The 21,731-nt window shown below is 43.0% G+C and overlaps 3 protein-coding genes across 3 annotated transcripts; 2 read left to right on the top strand and 1 right to left on the bottom strand.

The window, feature by feature from the left end:
* Positions 1 to 421: 421 nt before the first annotated feature.
* On the top strand, positions 422 to 7,966 carry LOC115409762 (sodium-dependent neutral amino acid transporter B(0)AT3-like). Its single transcript, XM_030121039.1, has 12 exons — positions 422 to 563; positions 1,197 to 1,337; positions 1,464 to 1,601; positions 2,601 to 2,782; positions 2,873 to 2,983; positions 3,098 to 3,210; positions 4,388 to 4,516; positions 4,588 to 4,744; positions 4,858 to 5,062; positions 6,357 to 6,516; positions 6,601 to 6,763; positions 7,775 to 7,966. The coding sequence occupies exons 1-12, from the start codon at positions 422 to 424 to the stop codon at positions 7,964 to 7,966; spliced, it is 1,833 nt and encodes a 610-aa protein (XP_029976899.1).
* A 552-nt stretch (positions 7,967 to 8,518) lies between these two features.
* On the bottom strand, positions 8,519 to 16,569 carry tert (telomerase reverse transcriptase). The gene is made up of 16 exons (XM_030120785.1): positions 16,354 to 16,569; positions 14,791 to 16,072; positions 14,513 to 14,702; positions 14,265 to 14,418; positions 14,004 to 14,171; positions 13,725 to 13,886; positions 13,018 to 13,119; positions 12,848 to 12,933; positions 12,636 to 12,752; positions 12,443 to 12,514; positions 11,632 to 11,820; positions 11,178 to 11,304; positions 10,498 to 10,559; positions 9,680 to 9,804; positions 9,450 to 9,587; positions 8,519 to 8,967 (listed from the first exon to the last, which is right to left on the bottom strand). Exons 1-16 carry the CDS (start codon positions 16,567 to 16,569, stop codon positions 8,864 to 8,866), a joined length of 3,294 nt encoding a protein of 1,097 aa, XP_029976645.1. The 3' UTR covers positions 8,519 to 8,863.
* Positions 16,570 to 17,461: 892 nt separating this feature from the next.
* Positions 17,462 to 21,479, top strand: rbbp4 (retinoblastoma binding protein 4). The gene is made up of 12 exons (XM_030120784.1): positions 17,462 to 17,671; positions 18,101 to 18,251; positions 18,331 to 18,476; positions 18,664 to 18,837; positions 18,951 to 19,066; positions 19,162 to 19,322; positions 19,420 to 19,546; positions 19,713 to 19,790; positions 19,947 to 20,023; positions 20,335 to 20,392; positions 20,478 to 20,588; positions 20,769 to 21,479. Exons 1-12 carry the CDS (start codon positions 17,656 to 17,658, stop codon positions 20,829 to 20,831), a joined length of 1,278 nt encoding a protein of 425 aa, XP_029976644.1. The 5' UTR covers positions 17,462 to 17,655; the 3' UTR covers positions 20,832 to 21,479.
* Positions 21,480 to 21,731: the final 252 nt, after the last annotated feature.

Genomic DNA, 21,731 nt, shown 5'->3' with positions numbered 1-21,731 from the left:
TAATTTTTCTTTTTTTTTTTTTACTTGTTCAAAATAACAAACTTCTAATGGAAAATAATATTCAAAACTTGTTTTTGATAAAGAACAGATCTGGTCATGTTACAAGTAAAGCCAATGTAACCAAGTTCTCGCACATCAAGCAAGCTGGAAATGTTGACATTTCTTTCATGTTGCCTGAAAGAAACAAAGAGAAAATCCACTCTCGCTTCAATGTTGCAACTTACAGTACCTAATACGAACGCCAACTTAGATGCATCAGTGAGAGGGCGGCAAAGGAGAATCCAGGATCCGCTGAGACTCTGAATTACATTTGACAGTGATCGAGTGAACAAACCTGGATAAAAACCAAACAACTGTGAGTTGTATGCTCCAATCAAGGAATCTGAATTCTGAATATCGCGATACCTTCTGCTAATTGAGGATGGACAAAACAAAAGATTCTGGACTAGAGGAGAGACCAAAGTGGGATAATAAGGTTCAGTACCTGCTCGCATGTATCGGCTTCGCAGTGGGACTTGGAAACGTGTGGAGGTTTCCCTATCTATGCCAAATCTATGGAGGAGGTGAGACGCTACCTTTGCACTGTATTTTTCTTAACATTCTTCAACAACCGCTTTTCAATATTTTCCCAGCCATCCGGGGATACTTGAATCAGCACAGATTTCCACTTCACTTAAACTGGTCAATAACAAATAAACCAGCGCAATTTTTTGGTTTTTTTTGTACTTATTCTTTTTTAAACCATGACTGCGGAATGGTGAGCCTTATCTCTGGTTCAGTGATTTTCGGAAATCAATTGCTGCTTGTTTTACTTCCTCATAGTTCCCAGTGAGCGGTGTTAACTCCCTCGGCCACGGAACCCCGTAGGGTCCAGGTCGGGGTTAAGTTGAGTAAATAACCAATCCTGTACTGACTTTTTCAACACCATATATTGACTCAGATTCAGAGGTTTCACAGTGTTTCAGCCTCCATGAACACACTTCATTTTTGTGCAGTCATGTTCTCATGTGTGTTGACATAAACTCAGTCACCACTCGGACCCCTGAAGGTATGTTGATGTCCTCTAAATGTGCTTCATATATTTCTCATTGTTCCTCATGATTATAATCCTGATTGGGATTCCCTGGTAAATATTGTACACTCAACCAAATCAGGTTGAAGTAACTATTGCAGAAATGTCTACTTTTTGTTTTCAGGTGCGTTCCTCATCCCCTACCTGATAGCGCTGGTGTTTGAGGGTCTCCCGCTGCTTTATCTGGAGATGGCGATAGGTCAGAGGCTTCGCAGGGGCAGCATCGGCATCTGGACCGCCATTTCCCCATTGCTGGGTGGAGTCGGTGGGTCATCGAAAATGAAGGAATTCATATTACTGACTGGCAATAGTCGTCATCGTCAATCATCTCAGACTGCATGAGTTTTAAGAAAAACATGAGTTACTCACAGTTGTTATTTCGTTCTTGCAGGCATTGGCTCCATGATGGTATCGCTCCTAGTGGGCCTCTTCTACAACACCATCCTGGCCTGGGTGCTCTGGTACTTCTTTCACTCTTTTCAAAACCCGCTGCCGTGGAGCCAGTGTCCACTCAGTGCCAACCGAACACGTGAGAGGACACACTGCTACATTCCATTTACTTGACCGCTCACACACTCATGTTCATGCAATAAAGGGTGCTCCATATTGTTGACAGTGACAATAAAAATGTTGTCTTATAGCATTTCAGTCCAGCTCTGACTGGTTATATGCAGCATGCCTTAAGCATTGAGAGCATGCAATTCTTCAGAGATGGAATGAGCAATGAGACACAGACGGTAATCAGAACATAAATTACAGACTGGAAAAACTCATGTTTTCATCGGATGATGGTTTTTCATTCAGTCAACACTTGTCTATGTCCAACTCATTTTTAGCTCAGAGGCCAGCCAAATCGAGGCAAATCTAACGAACCTATACGGAATGGCTACTCAAATTTTTTCCCTCATTTTGGTGCAAAGGACTCCAAGTGCATCCAGACATTGAAATTTTACATTTCATTAAATTTAACAATACTTCAACAAGTTTCAAGTACAAGTCGACAAGATGCCATTTTAGCAACAGTGAAATGTACAATGGAGAAGCATATTTTCATTCTTAATTTTGGCAAAACGGCCATATCACCTGAAATCCAATCACAGGTACCACATTTGCTGCATCCCTGCTCTTGTGAGCCCACCCTTTAAAGGTCACCCCATTATAGTACAACACAGGCAAACAATCACACATTCAGAACAACTTTAAGAATGCAAATTCAACAAATAAGTCACAGCTATGGAAAGTGGAAGGACATGGGATAACCCGGAGAAACCAATACTTACTAGTTGATACTGCTCAGCATAGATGGAAATACCTGCCTGTAATTAACCAGAAACATGCTCACTGTGAGGTGAGAGTGCCAATAACTACACCAAAGCACAACCCTAGAACTGCTTGAATAGTTACATTTCACATGCATTTCCCCACCTTCCAATTAAAATTTAGACCTTCACTATTTCCTTTAGAATATCTCCCTTCAGTTTTCTTCTGTTCATACCGGGTGACCAAGTGTGTTTACATGTGTGTCCAGCTTATGATGATGAATGTGAGAGGAGCACACCAGTGAATTACTTCTGGTACCGCAAAACCCTGAACATCTCATCCGACATTGAAATCAGTGGCTCCTTACATCCTCCAATGGTCATCTTTCAGTTAGCTGCCTGGTGTATTCTCTACGTATGCTACATCAAAGGCATCAAGTCAGTGGGAAAGGTGAGGAGGCAGAATTCGAAAAGTTTTTCTTCACATTAAGAAAAAAAAATCAACCTCTGCATCACACCAGGTTCTCTTTTGTTGATGCAGGCTTTGTATGTGACAGTCACCTTTCCATACCTGGTGCTGACGATATTCCTGATCCGTGCGCTCATTCTGCCTGGAGCGACTGATGGACTGGTGTATCTCTTCACGCCAGATGTGAGTCGGGACATTTGTTCCTACTTTGAGATAATGCTATGAATTAATCTTAAATTTTCACGCACATCCAGGGATAAAATGTTTATATTGTTGTTTCTTTTTACCCGGGTGAAGTGGGAGATATTGAAGAATCCACAGGTGTGGCTGGACGCTGCCACACAGATTTTCTTCTCGCTTTCTCTGGGATTTGGAGGACTTATAGCCTTTTCAAGCTACAATGATGAGAAGTAAGGATAGAATCTCTTTAACACCTCCATCAGAAAACATCATGATATGAGGGGCCATAATTACAAACATTATGAAAACAAAAGTCTGCTAGCTTAATGCTAACTTCCATGGGAAAACCCATTAAAAGCTAACAAGAGCTAAAAGTTAGCATAACTGTCACGGAGCTTGCGAGAACAAATTAAACTGAACATTTCACCTACTAAATACACGAACAATAATCAAAAATTCTGACAAAACACACAAAGTAGATACAGAAGCCCAAGAGGCTCAAAACGCAAATCAAAAATTCCATCCAGAAGTTTTAGTTTCTGAATACTGTTCATGTTTTTCATGTTTTTTTTCCATGTTTTTTTTAATAATTAGCATTAGTGCTTTGTTAAAGCTGGGGTTGGCGATCTTGGAAAACTAGCGTTAGCATGTAGCATCTCCCCAAGGCTCCGCCTAGCTAGCTCCGCCCAGCTCCCACCCCATTGGAGGAGCTCCCGTTGGGAGCGGAGACGCAGAGATGTTCGCGGCGCGTGCGGTGCGCGCGGGACTTCCGCATCCAGTGCATTCCTGGCGTAACCTGTCCTCAGCGCTTCGTTTCTTCGTTTTTCTTTTTTTGCACAACGCCAAGGTATGGCGCACTGAACGGTGAGTGAACCCCCAAACATTCTTCTCCGCCATTCTGCAACGACGCTCCGCCCTTCTACGCGCGCACTGAACCAGGGTCAGTGCACGGGTACATGTACGCGCAGGGGGCAGGTCGAACGGCGAAGGGATTTGATTGGTTTAAAAAAAGGTGTCCCGTCAAGACTATTGGTTGCTGTTTTTCCCGTTTTACTCCTGCTGTAGATAGCGGATATTTTCCAAACTACTTTAAAAACACACTATCAATTGCTTCCCGTTGGGTCATAAAGATCATTTTAACCAGTATTTTAAAAAATGTATCTCATTCAAATCGCCAACCCTAGCTTTAAGAGAAATCTTGTCTTTTTAGGTGAATATATGTGTGCATGAAAGGGACAACATGGGCAAGGAGAATGTGTCTAAAGTGAAAATGTATGTTTCTGAGAGAGAAAATATATTTGAGGGTGAATACAGGTGCGTGAGAGGGCCAGAATGAATTAAGTCTTGTACAGCCCATAATATCAGGGTTCTAACAAAGTTCTTTTCCTCTTCATTTGTGTCCATTAGGAACAACTGTGAAAGAGATGTCGTTCTTGTGGGAGTAATAAATGGCGCCACATCTCTGTATGCCTCCATTCCTATTTTTGCCATCCTGGGATTTAAGGCCACCAGTAACTTCGACCGATGTCTGAAACAGTATGTATTGGTTTGGTTTAACTGAACACTTCGGACCAAGCTGGAACATTTTAAACAAATGTTCTTTGCAGGAACATCCAGCTTCTGACAAACCACTTTGACATCGCAGACCAGAACATGACAATAGAAAACTACCAGGAGTTGTATGATCATCTCAATCAAACACAACCATCAGAAGTTGCTGGTTTGGGACTGCAGGAGTGCAACCTCCAAACATTCCTTGACCAGGTATTATACATTCCTCCCTGTTTTGCCCTCCCAAAGGCACATCATGTGCCGGTCAAAAACATGCAGTCAGTCTGAAATGGTTTCTTTGACTCTCTCTTATCTCCCTCCCCCAGAGTGCATCAGGCACTGGCCTGGCTTTCATTGTGTTCACCCAGGCGGTGGTAGAAATGCCAGGCTCACAGGTTTGGGCCGTGCTGTTCTTCATCATGCTCTTCAGCCTGGGTCTCTCCTCCATGTTTGGAAACTTACAGGGTATACTCACGCCTCTTAGTGACTTGAATATGATTCCCAAATGGATCCCAAATGAGGCTGTAACAGGTAACTGCATATCATAAACCAGGGGTGTCCAACATGCCTGACTGCACCCAACAAAGCTTATGACTGATCTTTGTTAGATGTCTGGTGATAACACAATCATTAGATTCAGGTGTGTTGAAGCAGGGACAGAGCCAAAACATTAAAGACAGGGGCTGTGTTCGAAACCGCATACTGTCTACTACATCCTTACATACTCATACTATCCATCCTGCATTCTGCTTACTCAGTCCATCAAACAGTATGCGAAGCGTTTACACTACAGCATACTACATAATAACCCACAATGCATTGCACTTCTTCCATGAGCAGAAATCGATCTGCTAAAGCTGATTTCACTTTAGCTCTAAACTCGTCAAATGTATAACTTCATCGAGATTTTTTTTTAAATTAGGCGACAAAGTGGTGGTTTAGAGCCCGAGTGTGTCGTTTATTTGTCCGAATATCAGCCGTTTATGATTTTGTTCGGACGAATTCGGCGAAATTCAAGCCAGCCGCAGTGAGCAACGCACTTCCGGTTATTTTCACCAAAATAAACCACCCCTTTCCCTTTCTCATGCAAAACAACCTCAGTGATAAATCTGTGCTTTTACTTTGAAAACAAGAAGGCAATCTTTCAGCAATATATCTCGCTTAACATCGCCGTTTGGACCGGTGTCCCGTTAACGGACCACTTATTATGCCAATTATGATGCTTTACCGACGGAGAGTTTTTTCGGCTCTTCAACAAAGATCGGCTCGCCGTCTTCGGTGCATCATGGTCGTTTTCAGCATGGACTAGTTCTCAGATGTAAGGGTTTTTTTTTTGTTTTTTTTGTTTTTACTATTTTTAATCATTGTCAATCCAATCAAAAATCTCGTAATATGACATACCTACGAGCACAAACAATGGAGGGAAGATTAAATCTACAACCATACTCAGCTTGCTAAATGTACATCATGAAGAAACAGTCATTGTGAACTGAATAAAGTTTATTCAAATGTCCGTCGCGTTGCATCTTGGGCAATTTCAGTATGAGTAGTGAACACACGATGTATACTCAACATTTCTGGCGAATGCAGTATGCATCCGGGAACTTCTCGCATACTCAAAATCGCATACTGCCAGTGTAAACACACTGCATACTCAATAAGTTAGTATGAGTAGTACGTAAGTATGCGGTTTCGAACACAGCCAGGGACTCTCCAGGGATAATGTTGGGCACACCTGCCATAAACTACCACTACACCCTGATTCCTTCAGAATTCCTTCTTTTGAACGCTGTTTTGTTTTGTTTTGTTTTGTTTCTTCTTTTAGGGCTCATCTGCTTGGTATCATTCGCGGTTTCGCTCATCTTCACCCTGGGTTCAGGGAACTACTGGGTGGAGGTCTTTAACGGCTATGTGGGCTCAGTGCCTCTGCTCATCATCGCATTTTTTGAGATTACGGGAGTCATATATGGACGTGGGATAAAAACGCAAGTTTCCCTATTTTGGGTACACACATGCAGTAGAAATATAAAAGTAAAATATGTTTCCTTGATCATGGTTTCCTTTTACAGTTTCAGTGACGACATCTATCACATGACTGGACGGCAACCAAACATTTACTGGAAGGCGTGCTGGATGGTGATCAGTCCTTTACTTCTCCTGGTGGTGCTAATAGCCTATGTGGTCTTGCAAGCGCAGATACTGCCTTCCTATCCTGCATGGAACCCTGATTATGTAAGCAAGTCAAGCGTACTGGCTGGGTGACACTCATGACAATCACTGCTATCTGCTTAGACACCGCATCGCAACGAAACTAGTCATAATAAAAAAAACATGAAAGGTTTTGGAAAAGACTAACCTCTGATAAAGTTAAGACAAACTGAAAGCAATGTGCTTAAAGATGACTAAAAATAAGTTCAGTGGCAGAAGAGTGAATTCCCATTCACAGTCATGGAGTAACATAGCACACAATGTTTCCCTGTAAACTCACCCCAGCTCTTCTGAGAGGACCCTGACCCGCTCCCAGACAGAAACAGAGACAAAATCTCTCCAGCAGGTCCTGGGGAAACATTGAAAGAGGAAATATGAACGAACACCTGGCGTTGACCTGGTCCAGTATGTGGCAATGCCAAAAGGACGACATCTGCATAAAGAACAGATGCCACCTTTGGTATAGCACTTGATTTTCATTGGGTAGGAAGACAAAGCAACAAAAGTTGTCAACTCCAGCTCTAAAACAAATGAAGTAGGATTTGAGAACCTTGTGGACTGGAGCTCAAACTTAAACAACTTCAAATCGTTTAAAATAACGCTTACATCTTTAGCTTGTGATTCACAAATTGTCTGTGAGGCTGAATGGAATGATTTCTGATTTCATCCTTGTAACTGCAAAGTAACTTAAAATGTACAAGAGCTGTAGCTCAGGTTTAATTATGACTATGAGTCATTTGCATACACTGACAAAAGAAACTGCTGATTTCATCCCAATTTAGTGTGCCCTGGGAGTCAATGTCCCCCAATTACTTCATTAGATTCAGATTATGAGAACAGGAAACACATTTTAGCCTGACTGTAACCTAAATTCAGCTGCAGAATACCTTTGATCGGTTATAAATCATCAAAATCCCAGAAAATGAAACTTGTTTCTTTCGTGATACCAAGACTAATTATGAATCCATTCTGTCAGAAGACAAAAATTAAAGATTTCCCCCTCTCACCTTTCTCATTCCTCTTCTTTGTCTTCAGGAATTGTTCCCTCAAACTGAACTGAAGCAATATCCAGGCTGGGTGGTTGCCATCATCGTCCTCCTGTGCGTTGTGCCCGTAATCTCCATCCCTGCGGTGGCCGTCTACAAACTGATTGGTCGATTCAGAACTTCATCCACTGCCGCAAACTTCCATCCCCACGGCAACGACGCCTTTGAGATTGAAATGTAGCTGCAGAAGTATCAAACGGTCTGAACTACAAGCTGCGACGACCCGGGAATGCAGTTCAGAATAAGCAGCTGATGACATTTCGCTGCTGTTCTGACATTCAATCAGGCACTTCATTTTTAGATCCCAGCTAGTTGATTTTGATGTTCACTTCATCAGGATTCATTGTGGCTTGAATTAACATACTGAAAACAAAAAAATCAATTTGAAGACTGACAAAACTAAACAGTCAAACCTGAACACTGCTTCAACATGTAATCTGACCATCTCAAACAATCACTGCATGAGATTATCAGCGTAAGCGATATCACCTTTAACTTTTTTTTTATGTGATTCATCGATCCTCTGAACTGAGTGGTGAAGGAGTCAGTCCCGGCTGAACACAGGCGATGGCAGGGTTCACCCTTCACAGGTCAACCGTCCATCACGCTCACTCACATTCAGCAATTCACCGCAACAGTTTCCGGACACAAACTCTGAACTGAACCCAGCAGGCCTTCACGTAACAGTAAACAATAACTTGCTGTGTGGAAAGATCGCTGACCACGCAGAGTGACTCATAGTCCAAGTCCAGTTAGGATGGGCCTGGCCTGGGTGCAGCAGCAGAGTGATTTTCAATCACCTTTATTGGTTCAGTTGTGGTCATTTGGCAGGGCGTGTTTATGACAGACATTTATCTCTACAGTGGTTAAATGACTTGGTTTTTTTTATGCAAGTTGGATGTGTTACATGAAGCGCATCTGAAAAATAGATGAGGGATTGTCACTTGAACTCAAGAAGCACACATGGCAATAAAAACTGTGTTCTGTTCCATGTTTTTTTCAGTGATAAATACTTCTGGTAATGTTCTCAGCTCCTGATTCTTTCTGACGAGAGCTGGGTTTGGGGCCACCAGGTGGTCTACATTCGGATGGCTAGGAAGTCAGTGGGGATCCTGGGGGTTGCGGCCTGCCGGACCCTGGCCAGCCGCAGATCCCCAAGGCGGCGCTCCAGGCTGCGCTTTCCTGGAAAAATGAGGAAAACAGATTCAACAGACTTAATTCTCCATCATAGTTTGATGCTTCCATACATGTAAAGTCACATATCTAGACTTGTTCAGCTGAGTGCACCACTCTGAAAAAGCTTGGCCCCAAAAGAGCTTCAAAAATGTTAAATATGAAAAACGGCTTTAAAAATCCTGAAGAGCTGAACTGCCATTTTTCTGCGGGGTGACTCTGGAGTCTGATGGAGCAGAAAAAAATAAATTTTACAAACAGGAGCTTTTGGAAAAGACACAAAAAAAGACTGATTGTTTCTCACTGAGAATCAACTCTGACGGGTGTCTACCAATGAAGGGTAGGAAATAAAAAAATAAGCAGGTCTAAGATTAGCCTATTAACAAGAGTGGTTGATGGAATATTTACTTTCTCATGATTGGATGATTGAAGCATATATCCACTGTTACAACACTGTTGTAAATATGAGTGTGTTTCCTGATGGCACGTACGTTTGTGCAGGCGCTGGAGCAGATCTTTATATTGGGAGCGATGTTGTGACAGCACGAGCACGAAAGACAGACAAAACAGCAGCTCGACCGCTTCATATTGCACGATGCCCGTCTGCGCACTGCTACCTAAGATCACTCCTGTAGAGAAAGCAAGAAAGAAGGAAATGTGAATAAAAAAAAATATTCTTCCACTGGAGGCTTTATTCTGAAGTTGGAATCAGAGGCAGTGCCTTTGTTGCTCAGCCTGATGGTCTTGTTGGTGAACTGCGCCATGTCCCAGATCATCTGCAGGAAGTAAGCAGGGTTCTTAGCAACCATCTGACCAAAGGGCAAACTCTGGGCACAAACATGAAACCTGGAGATGAAAACAGGAGGCAGAAATCGACACGTGGACAAGCGCCATTAAAATATTTGCAATTTGAGATAAAAAGTACATTTTCTCAGGGCAGGTATTGACTGATAAATAATCTGTACAGCTGACTGAACAACACAGATGGGGACGACATGTGACTGGAGAAGTGAGTCGTGTGTAAAATTCTGTTTGTTTTGCATTTACGTGGATCAGAAAACGACACAAGGCTTACAGCAACTCATTATTTACAGCATCCTGTTAACACATTCGATTTGGTGACATCTTCAGATTAATAAATAAAATATTAAATACACTTCACAGCTAATAAACGATCCATGGCTTTCTAATTTTGTTGTGACTGAATATCCATGTGATGCCAATCTGGAAGGATGACGTGATGATTTAGGGGAGGTTTTCTATAAAGCATGAACTGAAGCTGATAATATAATATTAATTAGTAAGTGATATCCAGCAAGTCATTAAGTTTAACATTTTTTTGTTTCATAACTGCTGAATATTAAAAAATAAGTTTAAATGTAACACAATGTGAATTGATTATACTTCAGTTATTATATATAAAATCAGTTTTGAGTTAGCAAATATATTTACTGTCACTTTGCCATTTGACACAGTGTTTGTGTGAGTGTTAATTCAAATAACACAAAACGTAGTCCTGTCCAGGTTTCTTCTCATTACCTGCATGCATGCAGCAGCACCAGCTTGTAGATGTTCTTGTAGACCGTCTCAAGAGAATTGACCTGGTAGGAGAAAACAATCCCATCAACACATGAAGAACAACGGTAGAAGTGAAGCAACTGCTTTAATTTCATGACAAGTTCACATTTGTTCATGATACTTGAAATAATGGCTCCAAATAAGTCATGTGTCATAATTTCCTGGCCTGTTTCCAGGCTGGGCTCAGTTTTTGTTCACTGTGTGTCGTTATTAAAAGTCACACCACCAAGATACCGTTATCACTGAAGTTGGCAAGTCTCCAACCATTATTCAACCGTGACACAGTGAATGCAGTATTTTTTATTGTTCCATAAGGTTTTAACCTATCGCTTAGCCAAACACTTGAACGGCACCTGCTGAGAGATTCAGGGACTTAATTAAACACTGATCATTGTACGGAAAGTAAACTACAGATTAGTTTAAGTGTTGTTTTTTTATTTTTATGCCGAGTTGAGTTCCTGGGTGTGGCAATGACTCACTGCCCTCCTCCCGAAAAGTCCCCTTTCAGTGTATTTCATAAAGTCCTGCTCACAAGGCAACATCTTATCTGGGGTTTTAATTTTCGCGAGGTATGTTCATCCAGGATTATAACCGAACTCGTTAAGCAGATAAGGGATTCTAAAATCAAACCACTCCCTGACCTTCAAGTCCAAAAACAAGCAGCGGCAATTGAGCCTCAGCACCGCGATCAGCTTCCTCCTCATTTGCTGTCCGGCGGAGTGGAAGGAGCCTAAAGTGAGGCTGTAGCGGAGAGACAGGCCTGCGTAGCTGCGAGGAACAAAGTTTAAAAAAAAAAAAAAAAAAAGACAAGACAAGAACAACATTAAAAGGAAATAAAATGTGGTCAAAGCAATATTAACAATGTCACGTGGAGGTGTCGGTATGATATTCATTTCAGGAAATACACAGTTCAAAACTGGAGTGGAAGTTATCTCAGGTTTACAAGCAGGTCCAAAGTATCCAAAGGGGGGGGGGGGGACTTCATTCTGCTTACGGGAACTATCAATCCATCATTCAAAGTTTCAAAGTAACCGTTCCCATACGAGACAGAAACAGGGCATGTGCTGTGAATACACGGTATATAGGGTGTCTGACCTAGAATAGTCTTTGTAGACATCCAGGGAGCGGGTGTCCAGCAGTAGCCCACACCAGGGGAAGAGGCAGTGGGAAGGCATCACGCGGATGCCGGGACAGGAGCCCACGCTCGCCGACACTTCAAAGTTGACGGCCACCTTTTGTGGGTTTACCACCACGCCGTACTGCGGGACGCCAGCCAGGAAGATCCTACAAGCAGCACAGGAGTCTCCATTAATCATTGCTGTTTTTACGTTCTCGCTCAAGTTTGTTCCCACAGTGCAAAACGACGCGTTTGAAGTTAACTGTTGACTCTAAAATGCACTTCGGTTGTAAATGTGAGCGTCCGGGGTGAACCCTGCCATTATCCATTGTTAGCTGGGATCAGCCGCGGCACACCTGCAGCCCGAAACTCAATAAGGAGGATGGATGTTTTCAAACATCCATAGTTACATAGTAACTGTGTAATTATTGAGTGGCTAGTTACTATGTAACTAGTGTAACTTTACTTTTTATTGCAGACCTGTAATAAAAGCTTGCGGGCCGTGTGCAGCCCCTGTCCTCATCCTTTAGTGAACTGTTGGATTCAGAGGTACTGGTAGAAGCGTGGTCACTCAACAATACTTCAAATTACAAGAAAAATGTTGTTTATTTCAAGGCCAAAATATAAAAAAAGATGCGTACTGACTGACGTTCATCACACTAAATTAGTTCTTTTCATCAGCTGTCGTTATTCTTGTAGATCCTCATCAGACGTCGTTGGTTGTAATGTGAACATGTTGCTGATAATCTTGTAATAATCAATAAATAATAATGCCGATGTGTGTCGTACTTCAGAAAGGCTTCCGCCTTGTGTTGGTCTGGTGTGATCAGAAGAAAGTCGTCCACCAGTCTCATCAAACACCTACGGAGAGAAAGAGGAAAGAAAACACAGCCAGAGGAAAAGAGTCAGGACCCTGTACGGCTGCCCTCTTCTGCTCCTTGTGTTTTACTGCATGTTCACAAAGCGGCAGGATCGGCAGTACCCTCGGCTTTCAGCAGAATCTTTGAAGAGGGCGTTTTCCATATGGCCGTAGCAGAGACAGCAGAGCAGGGTGGAGACCACCGAGCCCTGAGGGATCCCTCGGCACTGGCGGTATGTCCTGCACAATAACAGAGATAAAGATTTGAATAGTTCCCCCCACACTCCGATGAGGAAAACAACGTTATCTCTTTTACTATTCAGGTGTGAGCTTACTTTTTCCCATGCTTAACCACACCGCCGGTTAACATCCGAGAAAAGAACTTCAGTGCTTCTCTGCCCAGGAGATCGGAGCTGAAATTCTGCGAGAAAAAAAAAAACCAGCAACTGAGCGTTTGAGTGTCGTTTCCTTTTAGGAAACGAAATTACTAGGCCTTAAGAGTGACCTGCTCAACCAGGATGGAGTGATGAACTTTGCCAGAACCCTGCAGCGCCATCAGGAATCCCTTCATGTTGGTGGAGCTCATGTTATCTTCCTGATAATTAGCCTGTGGGGACACAAATGACAATTAAAACCAGGATTAAACACAGAATAGTTCATACTTATGTAAAAAACTAACTCATAAGCAGCTGTTTAGGTAAACAAATGGGTGTTTGTGTTGTTTTCAAAGTATAAGAATACAAAATCAATCTGCTTCCTGCTTTGCTATTTACTGTTTTATTGGAGAGGGAAATAACCTCATTAGCTTTGTTTTCAACCTGTATTAGTTCTATAAATCAATAAATCTGATTTTTAAACAGATTCATAACTTCCTCCTGTCAGGAATGAAGAAATTGCCTTTAAACACAAAACCAATCTTTCAACAACAGACAGCTCTACAGAATGTTAAACAGGTTTTTTTTCATAACAAACACTTGATGCTCTGTTGAGAGAGTTTGTTAATTTAATAAAACATTTCACAGAACTAACTTCTTGTAAAAAGAATGTCAAAACCTTACTCATACAAAAGTCTTTCATCTGGAATGTATCCGAGTATGTTCTTACAAAGTGATGATAGTTTTTTTTTTCCCTGTAGGAACTAACAACCCTCAAACCAATCCTTTGAAGATTAGTCAGGAACTCACATCATCATAATTTTAGGTATGATGGTACCTGTCTCACAAAGGCCTTTTTCAGGCCTTCGTGGGAATCCTTCCAGATTTTGGAGTAGCGCCGGATGGTGAAGAATTTGTCCTGGACGGGCGCCAGGGCCTGGGTGATGACCTCCATGAGTTTGTCATGCGGGAGGCTCTCATAGGCTCCGCTCACATCCACCTGGAACACAGCGAAACGCAGAGACAACAAATCAAACAGCGATAAAGTGAAGATTGATTCATGTCTTATCACATTAAGCAAACTACTCAAATGTTAAAGTAGGCAATAACAGCTCACTTTCACAAAGTACAGGGATTGCGGTTTCTCTTTTTGAGCTGGCGCGACTCTGCACAAAACCTTGTGGATATCCGCCAACCCCCAGACAGTGAAGCCTTGTAGGGATGGAGTAGAACGCACGCAGGCTCGCAACATATCCAGCAAGTCTCTGACTTGCCCTCTGTAGAGCTGTTAAGACAAAGAATACAAAGTATTCTAGAAGTCCCGAAACACTCACACAGAAAATATAAAATACATGGACAAATTAAAAATGAATTGTACCCGTGTTTTGGGATCTGCTCCCACGACTCGGGTGATTGGCCTCATGCCATCAGCTTTGGGAATGAAGCGGAGACGGGAGACGACTGTGTCCTTGGGAAGGGATGCCACCTGAGCTGGAGTCAACTCCTCCATCTGGCCTTTCAAAAGATGGCCTCTATAAAATAAACATGTTTTCTCATTTTTAAATCAGTCTTTGAGTTGATGTAGCAGCAGCAGTATTGACACAAGCCTTTGCAGTGAATTCATACCTGAATGCTAAGTCTTGCAGTTTGGTCCACACTTCTTGTCTGTAAAACCTGAGGGCATTTTTCTTCCCCAGACTCTCTGTGACATAAAAACACGCTCTCACAAGCCCCACGACATATCCATCAAGAAGCCAGGCGAAGAACTGACCCAGGATCTGTGTCCGATAAGCGAGCTCACTGGGTGGGACTCGACCTACAGTCGAGACAATTCTGATTAGAATCACGCCAAATAGATTTATTTAAAAAAAAAAAAGCAATGAAAAATTGAGCTGAAATCTCACCCGTCTTGCTGAGCTTTGTCCAATCGCAATCATTCACCTTCATTTTCCACATCAGCTCTGCCAGTGATAGCCTCTCAAACTTGCCACTGTGCAGAAAGCCTTTGACCTTGACGAAGAAATTAATTCGGTTGTGATCGGAGCCCCACAGCTCCTGTGGGATCACAGCGGACAGACATTCTCTGACAAACAGGTAGACACGGTGAGGAGCACAGTGCAGAGGCAGGAGGGAGTTCATTTCTGCTTGGCTTGCACTGTGATCTTTGACCACAGGGCAGAATCTCTGCAGGATTTTGCTGTATGGACACATTTTGTGCCATTTTAAGAGCTGATTGAACAGGGGGATCATGTTGAAAAAGCGCCGGGGGGGCTTCTTCGGCTTCCTCTGCAGTCCATTTAAATAAGCCAGTCCCTCAAAGAACACTATTCTGATCAAGTCTTTCCCTTGCAGCCTCGCGGTACCATCAGCAGTCTTCTTTTTTCTGTTTAGAAGGAAGCCGCGGAGGCCCCTGCCTCCATACAGGAGTCCCAGCGTGCGAATAAAACAATGGGACGGTGGCAAAGGGGGGAAGATTCCTGATCTCCAACTGGGACCTCCTTCTACGACATGCTGGGCTGCTGCTGCTGCTGCTGCTTCAACGGAAGGCTTGAAACTCACAGCACTGGTTTCCACAGGTTTAATCGATGGCGTTGAGCACGCAGACTTGGTCTGTGTTTCCTCTTGTTGGATTTCCACTCCGTGTTTTCCATATGAAACACGTCTTCTCTTTCTCGAAGTTGCCTCGTCACTTTGATCAGCTTCTCTCTTCCTTTTCTTTTTCTCAATTCTGGCAGCTGCTCTCCTCTTCTTCCTGCTTTCAACACGATTCTCAACAGTGTTTCCTTTTTTGGAGGTCGTTAACCCTCGATGCATTGTGATGTGTCGCCTGTACTTGGACTGTAGACAAAACCCACTGGGTGTGGTGGTTATGGACACTCGGTCATGGACTGGACCACCACACACTTGGAAAGCGCACGAAGGAGGAACTGCCACAAACACGGAGCAGCTTTCCAAAAGGTAGCGCGTGATGTCTGTGCCAAGGCGAATGGTGATTCTCTTCCAGAGGTCGCTGCCATGGATATAAGCAGCGCTTTGAGTTACATCTCCTTGGAATTTAAAGGTGTCTGCATCCCGATCCTCCTGAGCCAGTGACAGAAAGTGGTAGCCATGGGCCAAGACGTTCCTCTTTTTCTTCCTTTTCAGATTGTTCACAACAAAGGCCAGGAGTTCAGGCAGGGTGCTGATCTGAGGAGAAGAGACAACTTTAAATAGCAACATGCCCCTTCATGAGTTTATGTGTCAAGAACTGTTTACAACTTAACCCAGAAAAAATAGAGGCAATTGTTTTTGGCCTTCAAGAGGAAAGGTTAAAGGTCAGCACTCGTCTTGACAAATCAAATCAGAAATGTGGGTATAAATCTCGACTCAGACCTGAAATTCAGGAACTGCATGAAGACAAAACAAAGTCAACAAAGCCAGCTTTCTGCCACAGCTACATGTATTCTGGTAAAGTCTGGAGGTGTCACCTGGTTGCAGCTCGGGGTTTGCTGCAGCTCCTTGTCAAAGCAGACGAACACGCTCCTGACGAACGTCTTGAAGCGGCTCGTGTCCGACGGCTCCACCAGAGCCGCCCTGCGTCCCTCTCTGAACACGATACCGTCCGCAAACTCCTCCAGAGTCTGGACGTGCTGATACAGCACGCGCAGGATGTCCAGCACAGCCGAAAAATCGCTGGAAGACATCCCGTCGAGCCAAAGTTGCCAGTTTAGACGCTACCAGAGCACGCTGGCGGCCATACTGGATGTTCTAAGGACCCGCTTCCATTTCAGCTAATCAGAGATCAACTTCTTGTCGTCGTCCAATCAGGTGAGCTCATACTGAAGCGGCAACACCACACTTGACCAATAGGAAGCAAGAAAATGTGTGTTGTCACTTTGCAGGAGAGAAGTTCCACGTGAAAAAACACATATCCTCTTCACTTTTTCCAATCCACTAAAAATACACCACAACTGTGATATTAATGTGCTAAATTCATCTGAAGCTGTCGTTAAAAATCATAATATTATGACATGCTGTACAGTTTTTAAAAAATCAACTACTGTTTTCCAATTTGAAGACGAAATTTTATTTATACATGCAACTTTCAGGAAAATAAGGGATAAAACATTCAGAAACATTTATGTGACGGCACTATCTTCTCTTTTAATTTTTCCCCCCTTTGTTCATCTGCAACAAGATGTCCAGTTCAATGGCTATATAGGTCATACTGCAGCCTCTACTGCAGATTTTATTCACGCAATAATGTGTCACTCTATATAATAATATAATATAATGCTGGAAACCATAACAGGTCAGTGTTTTGATTGATTGCAGGGATTATTCAAGAGGTGTAAATCATAGACCACTGTTGACAGCGAGTCCCATTTATTATACTATTATTAGTGTCTTTGTTTGTTTCTGTATAGTTTTAAAGCAGTAGAGAACAGCACAATTTCTTTGATTACTGATCCAGGTGTGAAAGATTAACTGAACTCAGAAGGGTCTTCTCTCTTTGTCTGAACAGCATAAGGCCGCCCTCTGCTGGTCACTCACAGTAACAACCGGTGATTGGCAGAAAGACGTCCCTCTCCCCTCTCGCGCTTGGACTGAGCGCGCGAACGCACCCACGTCCAGCGTACTGGCGGCCGCTCGGTTAGCTTTCTGTTAGCTTAGCATTGTTCATACTATGGTTTAAATAGCAACCGGAGGCCGAGCTGGGACCGAGTTTACTGGCTCCGCTTTTCAAATAACATCCCCGTGTTTCTGTCAATCGCTTCAAGATACGCACAATGGCGGACAAGGAAGGTAAATGAGCGCGTTTATTGTCAGCACTGTCAAAAAAAAATGTGATCTCGTGTCGCAGCTGAATAGCCGGGTAGCTCCGGTAGCAGCTAGCTGCGAAGTTATTGTAAGAATCGGACGATAAAGCAACTCGATCGCCGAAAAACGCGACGAAATGTTGATGCTGTCTGCAAAAACACGAGTAGCTTATTTACAATCGAGTACTGGAAATGCCTCAAATGAAATCATGTAGCGTTTTTAGCGTGTTTTTCTTACTGCAACTGAATGAATCGCACTCCTTGATTAACTCATTTATCTGAGTAGCTTCTTCAAACTGATAGTCTCTGATCGCAAAATCTGCACACTATCTGTTTGAACTTAATAAACCTAACAAGGACATTGTTGTACGTCAGAAATTCATCTCAGGGTCTTTTGTTAATCCTTCCCCTCAAGCCGGTGCGTTTGATGATGCTGTGGAGGAGAGGGTGATCAATGAGGAGTACAAGATCTGGAAGAAAAACACTCCTTTTCTCTACGATCTGGTGATGACCCACGCTTTGGAGTGGCCCAGCCTCACTGCCCAGTGGCTGCCAGATGTCTCCAGGTAAGATCCCGGCTGGACCTGCTTTGTTTCTTTGTCTTTGTGTCACACACGTTAAATGACGCCTTCCTCTTTCTACCAGGCCAGAGGGAAAGGATTTCAGCGTGCACCGGCTGGTGCTGGGAACACACACCTCTGATGAGCAGAATCACCTGGTTATTGCTACTGTCCAGCTGCCCAACGATGACGCCCAGCTGGAAGCGTCTCAATACGACAGTGATAAAGGAGGTTAGCAATGTGTATATGTGGAAGAATTGTCCATTTTTATGCATTTAGACTCTTTGTTAACATTTATGTCCCTGAATGCTTGGATTTTTCAGTGAATTGTACTTTTGACAACAAGAACAAAAGCCACCCTGTGTTTCCTTTATTTTGCGCATTGACTGCAAATGCATTCTGCTGCGTTTCCTTTCAGAATTTGGTGGATTTGGCTCAGTAACTGGCAAGATTGAGATCGAAATCAAGATCAATCACGAAGGAGAAGTAAACCGTGCTCGCTACATGCCTCAGAACCCATGTATCATTGCCACAAAGACCCCCACCTCGGACGTGCTGGTGTTCGACTACACCAAACATCCTTCCAAGCCGGGTAAAAATGCTGAACTCACACACACAGCATTGCTATAGGTGGCATGTTTGTGAATCCACTGACAGAACTGGGCTGCATGTTTTGACTGTGTGAAATAATATTGATGTCCACAGATGTTTCTGGAGAGTGTCACCCTGACCTGCGGCTCAGAGGCCATCAGAAAGAAGGCTACGGCCTCTCATGGAATCCAAATCTTTCCGGTTGTCTCCTCAGTGCATCTGATGATCATGTAAGGAAAAAATTCAGCTCATTAAAAAAAAAAATTGCACATCTACTGTTGTCTTCGCAGTGCAAACTCACACTCCCTTTTAATTGAATCCGTAGACGATCTGTCTGTGGGACATCAGTGCCGTGCCCAAGGAGGGGAGGATCGTGGATGCCAAGACGATCTTCACGGGTCATACCGCTGTGGTGGAAGATGTTTCCTGGCACCTGCTTCACGAGTCGCTGTTTGGATCTGTGGCAGATGACCAGAAGCTCATGATGTACGATTCTTCTTTTCATCTGACGAAGCGCCTAAAAATGAAGCTCACATTGGTGCCGTATTCAACCTGCTTTTTTTTTTCTCTCTCTCTTCTTTAGATGGGACACTCGTTCCAACAACACCTCCAAACCCAGCCATGCAGTAGATGCACACACTGCAGAGGTCAACTGTTTGTCATTTAACCCCTATAGTGAGTTCATCCTGGCCACTGGCTCAGCAGACAAGGTAAGGAAATGTTTTTCCCTCATTGAAATTGGCAGTTAATTTGATTTACTCGCTCTATTTTACCTTCAGTGTTTTGCCTTGATTTGTTTCGGAGCAGCAGTTTTATTTCAGAGCCCAGCGAAATCTTGCAGGCATGTGTAATGTCTTCCTCTCTCCTCACCTGCAGACTGTGGCTCTTTGGGACTTGAGAAACCTGAAACTGAAGCTGCATTCCTTTGAGTCGCACAAGGACGAGATCTTCCAGGTACGTTGTGTATTTTCAATGAAATGTTTCAAACACGTAGAGAGGATGGATTTAAGTGAGAGAGAAAATAAATTAGATTAAAACGAGAATAGTTCAAGCTGATTGACCGACGATGCACACAGGAATTTTACACAGTTGCATACTTGGATGTTTCAGGTTCAGTGGTCGCCTCATAATGAGACCATTTTGGCATCAAGTGGGACGGATCGTCGCCTCAACGTCTGGGACCTCAGGTAATCAATTTAACGTTTCAGGAAGAAGTTCACCGACTGGTGTAATTTGTGATGAAACTCTTGTCTGCAGTTCTTTTATTTATTTATTTCTGTTTTTTTTTTTTTTTTTCTTTTTAATGAAAGTCTTCCTTCTCGCCGGGCCAGTTTGTTTGTTCCATATTTTGAAGATTCAACATTTTTATTGAAGCACAGTTATGAATGAAAGTGGAAATTCAGCTTTAGGAAAATGCTGTTTATAAACCTTGCTCTTCTGCAACATTTCAAATTGACTTTGATTTTCTGAAATGATTAATCTCTTGTTCTATTTGTAGTAAAATTGGAGAGGAGCAGTCGCCAGAAGATGCAGAGGATGGTCCGCCTGAGCTGCTGGTGAGTTTCAATCCGTCCTGCATATGTTAGTGTGTCTGGAAATGCCGACACTAAACCACATTGTGGCTTTTATTCTTTACTCTAGTTTATTCACGGAGGCCACACGGCAAAGATCTCTGACTTCTCCTGGAACCCGAACGAGCCCTGGATCATCTGCTCCGTGTCCGAGGACAACATCATGCAAGTTTGGCAAATGGTGAGGCAGCTGTGGAGCCGAGAACATGATTCCTCCTGCATCAGGAGGCGACTAGTTTCTCTGCGATTCAATTTTCCAGATAATACAAGCGCCATAAATCATTAGACGGTCATAAACTGAACCTGTTTTTCTTGTCAGACGTAAATATGTTGTTTTGACTGACGTTGATCCCCATTTCAGGCTGAAAACATCTATAACGATGAAGATCCCGAAGGCTCCACGGATCCCGAAGCCACGGCGTAACTCCTCCTCCTCTTCCTCCAGCCTCGTCACAATCCATCACCTCAGAGCTTCCAACCAGCAACTTCCTCCTCCCGTCTGGAAAAACTGACTGTAAATCCCGAGAGGAGAGTACGTATTGTTTTTAAAGTGATGAACTCTCCTGTTGGTAACTTCGCACCTCAGCCACTCGCCCATGTTGTTTTTTTTTGCTGTGTACCTTAATATTTGTATTTTTGTAGCCAACCCGGCTTCCTCTTTTTACACTGAAACGTTAAAGTTTCCGTAAACAAACAAAAGCTTTTACTGCCACGTCTCGCTCACACAGTGCACAGCATTTTAACATTTGCTTTGGATTTGATGTCGGTCAGGCTCATTTGAAGGTGAGCCTGTGGTTACAAACAATCAGTTGTTTTTTGTTTGTTTTTTTAACTTGGGCTGGTTTTCATCTTATTAGTCCGGGTGCTGATTTACACACCAGCTGTTTTTTACTGAATGCATGTTTAAATAGTCTATTTTGGTCCCCCTCCCCTTTGCCTCAGTTGTTAGTAAATGAATTAAATGTTATCTTATACATTACAAGTGGATTTTTCTTCTTTTTTTTTTTTTCTACGTTTTAATATTTTTCAACTGTACAGTGGATGCATTCCTAATAAAATGTCTTTGATAGACCTCTGGGGTCCAACTCCTTTATCTAGCCAAACATAAGGCCCCCGGGCCAAATCCGGCCCTTCAAACCATCAAGCAAATGTTAAAAATGTCAAAACATTTTTGGACAAATGGACAAATCTCTGGAGATTAATTGACACAGCCCAGATGTTGCCACAAAGGATTGCTACCTCACTGCTAAAAGATGAAATCTAAAATTCTCCAATCCATGTTATGGCAGCAACATTGTAAAAAAGACTACATCATGACATATAG

This window comes from Salarias fasciatus, chromosome 22 (genome assembly GCF_902148845.1).
Source record: "Salarias fasciatus chromosome 22, fSalaFa1.1, whole genome shotgun sequence".
NCBI classification, from domain to species: domain Eukaryota; kingdom Metazoa; phylum Chordata; class Actinopteri; order Blenniiformes; family Blenniidae; genus Salarias; species Salarias fasciatus.
The sequence above is the reverse complement of the archived record's forward strand: the minus strand, read 5'-3'. Positions and strand labels throughout refer to the sequence as shown.

Excerpts from the sequence above, each read along its gene's own strand:
- LOC115409762 (XM_030121039.1), top strand. The coding sequence starts at position 422 with ATGGACAAAACAAAAGATTCTGGACTAGAGGAGAGACCAAAGTGGGAT. Across the intron at positions 1,602-2,600 it reads ACTCAGTGCCAACCGAACAC|CTTATGATGATGAATGTGAG; the intron begins GTGAGAGGACAC and ends ATGTGTGTCCAG. Across the intron at positions 2,783-2,872 it reads GCATCAAGTCAGTGGGAAAG|GCTTTGTATGTGACAGTCAC; the intron begins GTGAGGAGGCAG and ends TTGTTGATGCAG.
- tert (XM_030120785.1), bottom strand. The coding sequence starts at position 16,569 with ATGTCTTCCAGCGATTTTTCGGCTGTGCTGGACATCCTGCGCGTGCTG. Across the intron at positions 14,703-14,790 it reads GACAAAGCTCAGCAAGACGG|GTCGAGTCCCACCCAGTGAG; the intron begins GTGAGATTTCAG and ends TCTCGACTGTAG. Across the intron at positions 10,560-11,177 it reads GCTTGTTTTTGGACTTGAAG|GTCAATTCTCTTGAGACGGT; the intron begins GTCAGGGAGTGG and ends TTCTCCTACCAG.
- rbbp4 (XM_030120784.1), top strand. Across the intron at positions 19,067-19,161 it reads TCAGTGCATCTGATGATCAT|ACGATCTGTCTGTGGGACAT; the intron begins GTAAGGAAAAAA and ends TTGAATCCGTAG. Across the intron at positions 19,791-19,946 it reads ACAAGGACGAGATCTTCCAG|GTTCAGTGGTCGCCTCATAA; the intron begins GTACGTTGTGTA and ends TGGATGTTTCAG.